Raw genomic sequence first — 8,083 nt, forward strand, 5'->3', positions numbered from 1 at the left:
TACTTAAGTTCATAATGCAACCGAACACCGGTTTTTCTAGCTTAGAAGGTGCTTTAAGTGGATTTGGAGACGATCCAAAATCTCACTCTATAGATACCTACATCACAGATTACCGAATAACATATCCTTAGCAATTGAATCAAAGCCTAAACGTGACGTAACAATTCAATTCCGACCTCGTGCCAAAAGTGTAGGAAAACGAAACCTGCGTGACTAGTCTACAAAACACGCCCGCCACACCCGCGCCAGCGCCGCGGCACTATTGGCCGCCGGCATTTGTCGTGAAACAAGATGGCACTACGCTCGCAGCTCCTCCGCATCGGTATGTATTTATTTATTTACGTTATTTATTAGCTGTTTAGTACAATTTGATAGGAAATACATAATAAGGGGAATTTTTTGAAGTGTTATTGTGGTATAAAACAAGATGTCAATGACTTTATTTTTTAATTGGATTGTGGGAACATGATTAGAGAAATCGATGGCTTATGTCTAGTTAATTTTCTTATAACATTAAAGTACCTATCTATTATTTAAACAATGTGTCTAGACTATAAAATATGATAGGGGTATGAACTATAAAGTGTCAATAATATAATGGTTTATGCCTGATGACTGATAATGTGTAACAGTTAAGATCTAGGCTCTAGGTGTATTTACAATTTATATAAAACTATATATTATTGCAAATCTAGGAATCTATAAATAGCGAAATGATTAGGTATATTTGTAAACACAAACAAGTTTCCATTTTTGTGTTGGAAACTGCGAAAAGGCTCTACCTATTTTATTTGTATTGAATTAACTCCAAATTGTCGCGACAGTCGAACGACCTTGGCGGTAAATAATACCACAATACGATTTGCACATGTTATAATCTCGTTTTTCGTTTACATTACTTATCACGTACTCTGTTTGGTTTCATATGGAATTAGGATAAATGTGAAATACAATTATGAAAAGTTGAATCGAGTAAAAAAAATAAAGCAAAAGACTCTATCTGGAAATATTAACTTTTTATACTCATACAGTCTATATATATAGTTTTATAAGTATATTGTTTATACAGACGATCCTATTTCACAAACGTCAACTAAATTGTATCATTCAAACCGGCTCTTTTGTTTTCATTCACGTGACACACCTACCGAGTGAATCGAAAACTATGTAAAATTGGTAAAATTTCGTGTAGAAAATGTACCATTTACTATCAATTGAGAGAATAAAAGTAAGAAAATTTAAATATATTTTAAACTTACACTTTTGCATGTAACATATTGCACGCCTCATAAGCGAAGCGTTGAGGTGGGTACTACTGTCGCTTCGCGCAAAACATCTGATTTTTCAAACTTAAAATGTCTTTATGTATCATACATTGCACTTGTAAGATAATACATACACACACATATTAAGAAAAAACACTATTTTTAACGTTCATGATATTTTTGATGTCATTTTTGTTATTTAAACTAGTTAAAAAACAGTTTAAAAAAGTTCTGTCTTGGACGTCCGTGTGTCTGTATGTGCGGATCCTTTTTCTTGTTAACACGATAGCGACCGAAATACTTTACTAATCGAGTCTTTTTTTTTCTCTTACGCTTGAGTATGCTCAGGAATAGAACCCTTTCATTTTTCAGGGTCTGATTCGATGTGGTTTAATTGTTATTAAATAAACAAAAATAATAATTAATAAATAATTATTAAAAAAAAATTATGAGGCGTGCACTTTTGGATTTTCCAAACTATTTAAGTACTACGGGAAGTGGTTTTACTACACGGAACACGTCTCCATCATGTTTATTTTCTTTATTACACTTAGTTGTAAATTGTAATACTAACTTTCAATACTGTACTCAGTAATATAGTTATATATACATATTATATTGTTATGTGTACTTTCAGCATACAATGGCCAGCAAGCCCGTTGCTTGCACGAACTGAAATCCAAAGAGAGAGCCGGTGTAGAGAAACTGCGGGAGGTGCTGGAAGACCGACTGAAGGAAATAAAGAGAGCTAAGACTTGGAAACATGAACGCGTCATTACATCGCCGCAGGATAGAAAGGTAATTTAAAAAATAATTAAAATATCCTCTTCAACCATCTTATAAAAATATATATTCGAAATTATTTTTCCCTTTTGTTTTTGTCCTAGGAATATATACCTAATATATTGTTTTATTAAAACTCTTACTACGGTTTAATGTCGTAGAACCAAAACTAGAGCCTCAAAACTAATGATTAACGTGACTAAAACCTTACAAAATCGAGTATCGTGTATCATTGATGTATAAAACGTGCGAAGGAGCTTTATTCCTAAATCCTACGTCATAGTTCATACTATAATGTTAGAATTATGTACTTTATTATTTTGGACAATAATGTCATTTATCAATTATCTGTGGTAATTATTATATCCTATCCTATCCTAGTAGTCCTACTAATATTATAAATGCGAAAGTTTGTGAGGATGTGTGTGTTTGTTACTCTTTCACGCAAATAGGTACTACTGAACCGATTACAATGAAATTTAGCACACTCATAGAGAGTAACTTGGATTAACACATAGGATAGGTTTTATCCCGGAAATCCCACGGGAACGGGAACTATACGGGTTTTTCTTTGAAAACGCGGGCGAAGCCGCGGGCGGAAAGCTAGTATTTAAAACTTTTCACTTACCTACGAGCAACATAGTAAGTTAATTTATACATAATTTCCCTACATACTAACTCTCATTTATGTTTTAATTTTTCATTTACTTATTTAATCATAATTTTCCTAGCTACATATTTACCTAGTTGTTGAGCGTGACTCTATGCGCTATCGCGTGGTGGTAAGAAAAAGTATACACAGCAATTATTGATATTGAAAAGATACAAAGAAAGCGTGAAAATTGTAACGAAATTTTTCGACATCCCACTTGATAGGCTTTTAAGAAAAAGAAGATATAGTTATATAATTTATTATTATTGCATCGTTTTCCGACGAATCAAAATCAGGAAATCATTGTTTAAACTCTCACTTTCTAAAAATTACAAACTGAATATTTTCGAATTAGGTATTCCTTTAAAATCGTTAATTAAATGTGAGTTATTAATGCGCTTTGCAAGTTAATTAGGTCAACGGATGATGATAACAAAATATACTAAGTTATTCGACGAATTCGTAACATTGACATGATTGTTCAATAATGTGCAATTTGTTATAATAAAACTGATTATTATTTTAGGTTACGGTCAAGGGAGCCGATGGAGAATTTTTAAATTTCTGTGCGAATAATTACTTAGGATTATCAGTAAGTTATAAATATATTTTATCTTATTTTCTTAAATAATATTTTGAGTTTTTTTAAGTAACTATGTACTAATTACTTTTAAAGTGAAACTTTTATTACATCGTCTCAAACTTTTTGGTCTGTGTAGCGTATGTCGCGTGACGGTCGAACCGTACGATAATTATTGTCGTACAAATACGATAATTTTGTGCCTAAGTTTCACTTTTACCGTGATTTCATAAAACCACACAACATTTTTTTATGAACTATAGAATCACCCTGAGGTCGTTAAAGCAGCTCAAGATAGTGCGAACAAATATGGAGCCGGTCTCAGCTCAGTTCGTTTTATTTGCGGTACACAAAGTATTCATAAGGTAAGAACACAATGAATAATTCGTAGGTACCATATTATAATATTAAATACAAAGTGAAGCCAAATATATTGACCCTGTTCGAGACGGGGATGTTTTGACTAGCAATTAACAATGTTCGATAAACGATACGATAACTTTTGAAGGCTGCCTTGCCTACCTACATATTTTCCATTACGATTACCATTTTTATTAAAGATTTTCTCAGTTCGTATTATGGGAATTGGGTTATCATATTATTTGAGTATAAAAACACTTGAGAATAAGTTTTACGACAGTTTCACTTTACTTATTTCTATAAAGAAGAGTAAGGACATAAAAATATGCGAAGATGACATTGAATGCCATAAATCTTAATAAGTTACAATTACTTCTTCTCAATATATACTTCCAGGAATTAGAAGACCGTCTCTCTAAATTCCACGGACGGGAAGATACAATACTGTACGGGTCATGTTTCGACGCAAATGCCGGTCTTTTCGAGTCCATGTTGACGCCAGAAGACGCGGTCTTCTCCGACGCATTGAACCACGCTTCCATAATTGACGGTATACGGCTGTGTAAGGCGCAGAAATACCGATATCCTCATAGAGATTTAAGTGGTAAGTTTCTGTTTAAACACTGACTTTAAATAGAGTTTCTAAATTCTATTGTAATTTTGGCCATTTAACAAGCTAAAAACAAACTAGTTACAGTATTTGATATACAGACGACTACAGTATAATTACACATTAGTTTACTGATGTACAGATTAATAGAATATCTTTAACCTGTAATCTGCAAGAAAAAAATACTTATGTAGAGCCAGTTGTAATTATTTCCATAATTAAGTTGTATGGATGACTTCATTATGCCTGTTTATTATATCTTTGTGCATTACTAAATTATATCTAGAAAAGTGGAATTATAAAATAAAGAGTTTCTAAATATTGACTCGCAAAGATTTGCCTGTGGGTCATGCGTGAATTAACACTTAATATAATCGCAAAGTTAGCCTTAGCTCACACCAATAAACCTTATGCCCAGCTGTAATCAAGATACTTTTACAGAACTAGAACATCTCCTAGCGCACAGTGAAGCCCGTGTAAAGTTGATAGTAACCGATGGCGTGTTCTCTATGGACGGTACTGTCGCACCCATCAACGGTTTGAGAGATCTGGCCGATAAGTACAGAGCATTGCTTGCTGTTGATGACAGCCATGCAACTGGCTTCTTTGGAGAGACGGGAAGGTATTATTTTGTTTGTGTTCTTTCCCATTAATAAGGAGCCTAGTCTTTTTATTAAATGGCTGTTTAAGATCTTTAACTCTTCCGATATCACAGGCTCTATGATAGAGATCACGTATTTGGTATATTGTAATAAAGAATTTATTTAATAACTTGAACTAATTGTGACAAATTATATTGTTTCGTATAGCACTTAAAGAAGGTAGGATAGCGGATAGGTAGGTATGTTTTTAAACAAATAATTATAAATGCCAAGGACATTCTAGGTCCATTCGAAAACAGGACAGTGCATTGGCATTTATGTTTTGTACAATGCATTTAAATAGGTAATAATCGTTGGTCAACCGCGTAGATATAATAAAAATATAATATATTTGCCAGTAAAATTTTTTCCTACTTGGAAATTATTTGATCCCGAACTAAAATTCTCATAGGGTAGGATCTTTCGGCCAACTTTACGTAATTTCTAATTTCCAGATTAATTGATTGTTTGAAAACGTAACATAAATCTTAATCTTAATTTATATAAATCTCGTGTCACAATGTTTGTCCTCAATGGACTCCTAAACCACTTAACCGATTATAATAAAATTCGCACACCATGTGTAGTTCGATCCAACTTGAGAGATAGGATAGTTTAAACATGTAGGTACCACGGGCGAAGCCGGGGCGGACCGCTAGCATATTATAAAGCTAAGTTTAAAAAATATTTCTTACCAGGGGAACAGAAGAATACTGCGGTCTTATGGGTGCAGCGGATATAATCTGCTCGACTCTTGGCAAGGCAGTGAGTGGAGCCGCGGGAGGCTACACCACCGGGCCGAAGGAACTAGTCACTTTGCTCAGGAATGTGTCCAGACCGTATCTGTTCTCTAATGCCCCTCCTCCACCTGTTGTTGGCGCTTCTTTGAAGGTAAAATTAGATACATAGTACATATTATAGTCATTTGAGAAGCGGAGATTGAAAAAAAAAAGCATTATTGACTCAATTTATTTACTTACTGCGTCTGATACTTACACTGGTCATGACTCATGTGCATTATTAATTTTGGATTTGCACATGCCTTGTTATTTTCAACGGCACAAGTACCCTGTTTTACATTTAAAGGAAGATTAAATTTTCTCTTCTGTTTCTTTTGATATTTGCATGGATAATCATGATTTCAGTCTATTTCTAGATAAAAATACATACTTTCTAACAATTTTATATCGATAACGACACTTACCCAACAATAGTGAAGTTAAATTCAAAACAAGAACTTACAAAAAAATGTATCGTTTCTTCAGGCCCTCGACCTTGTAGAAAACAGCAACGAGCTCAGACAGCGCCTACACGCGAACACCAAACTGTTCCGCGAAGGCATGAAGCAAGCTGGCCTGGTAGTGGCGGGCGATGGCCATCCGATCTGCCCAGTGATGGTGGGAGAGGCACCACTCGCTGTGGAACTGGCTTCGGGAATGTTGTGTAAGTTTAAGTATGACTTGTTTTGTTTAATTACTAATTATTAGTTGTAAAGTTCAGGAATATTTTAGTTACCTTTTTGTGTATATTTCTCTTTTATAAGGGAAGAGAAAATGACGAATGACGTCTCTAATTAACATTTATTTTAACTTATGTGTCCTGATCATAATATAAAGTAATTAATAATGTCAATAGTTTATTTGAGTACATTAAACAATTAACATTCAAACAGTGTGACTTTCTCCAAGGTCTACAACAGAATCTATTGTATTTACTTGAACTCCTAATGATACATAGATACCCGAAAACACAATTTAGAATTTCACAATAAATTTGACTATAATCAATTTTATTTCCAGTAAAAGGAATCTATGTGGTAGCATTCAGTTACCCCGTAGTACCGAAGGGCCAAGCGCGAGTTCGCGTACAGATCAGCGCAGCTCACACCACAGACGACGTAAAAAAAGCCGTCAACGCATTTGCGGAGGTCGCTCAGAAAATTGGACTCATCAAAAAATAGATTTAATTTTATAAGACTGCTGAACGAATATGATCTTTATTTTGTATGTTATAAATATGTATTTTGTATGTGTACTTGATCTTTATTTTGTATAGAATATATATTTTGTGTTAATTTCAAACATTCCTGTCATGTACTTTTGATGTAAATAAATTTTTTATCTGTTTTAATTTGTTTTCTTTGGCATTTTGCTCTTCACTTGAACGCAAAGCAATGGAAAATTAAAGTAAATAAATAGGCGTACTTACAATCAATAAATGTCTTAAAAATAAACAAAAAATTGGTTGTCTGTAAAGTCGGTTTACTGCAAGGTTTACTGACGATAGTTGAACGTGACAACGTCCGATTGTGCTTCTTTGTCGCTCGTTCCGCGCTCTCGCTTGCACTTCAAACCATGGAACGCCTCAGAGCGAGGTAACGCCGCATGAGTCATGTTTTTTCGTGCGTGCAGCCGGCTCTTTCGAATTATAAGACGTTATCACGTCAAAATGCTTTTACAAGTTGGAAAAGTTACTGTAGAATATAATCATTAATTAATAAACAACTAACTGATAAATGCATAAAAAAATCAGGACTCGTTAAAAATCAGAAGTATATATGTACTTATTACATTATCTGTGGCATGAACATTGTTATTTTTACTATCATCATATCTCCCATCAACGGTATCCGATGTAACGGTACAAGCAAAACAACGTTAGAAAAATAAAACACAATCTATAATAATTATTGATCTATTAACAATAATTTATTACAATAAAATCCACACACGACAACTCAGTAACACGCAGCGGACCTCTTACTGGCTAAATAGATTTATTTATTTACATTGGTATCGAGTTCTCACTCATTTGTTATTGCAATAATCACTGCACACATCGCTCGAACACATACATCGCTACATATTTATTAAATTAAATTATTAATTATTTTATTTAAAAATAAAACATTTTTTTTAAATTTATTTTTAATGTGAAAAAGATATTTTACGCCAAAAGACAGAGACGGGTGCTGTACATTTTAAAAGCGCATCTTTTAAAGATTTTAAAACTCTTGTCAAGCTTTAATATAAAAAGAAAATCCAGGCTAATGAAACCAAAATTTATGATAGTTTATGGTTACACAATATTTTTTTAAAACGTAAATCTATAAACATTGAGATGTAGTGATTCAATAATCTGATAATTTTTTTGTGACCGTTACACACTATAATCTAAATTGTAAGGCATTTT

General features: G+C 33.4%; 1 protein-coding gene across 1 annotated transcript; it reads left to right on the forward strand.

Moving 5' to 3' along the window:
* Positions 1–194: 194 nt before the first annotated feature.
* On the forward strand, positions 195–7,017 carry Gcat (Glycine C-acetyltransferase). Its single transcript, XM_090111085.1, has 9 exons — positions 195–322; positions 1,903–2,063; positions 3,227–3,292; positions 3,544–3,645; positions 4,037–4,244; positions 4,692–4,872; positions 5,590–5,782; positions 6,157–6,334; positions 6,691–7,017. Exons 1-9 carry the CDS (start codon positions 292–294, stop codon positions 6,849–6,851), a joined length of 1,281 nt encoding a protein of 426 aa, XP_089967211.1. The 5' UTR covers positions 195–291; the 3' UTR covers positions 6,852–7,017.
* The last annotated feature ends 1,066 nt before the right edge of the window (positions 7,018–8,083 follow it).

This window comes from Colias eurytheme, chromosome 16, assembly GCF_061535395.1.
Source record: "Colias eurytheme isolate Ceu_HAF_F1 chromosome 16, ilColEury1 Martin Lab GWU primary, whole genome shotgun sequence".
NCBI classification, from domain to species: domain Eukaryota; kingdom Metazoa; phylum Arthropoda; class Insecta; order Lepidoptera; family Pieridae; genus Colias; species Colias eurytheme.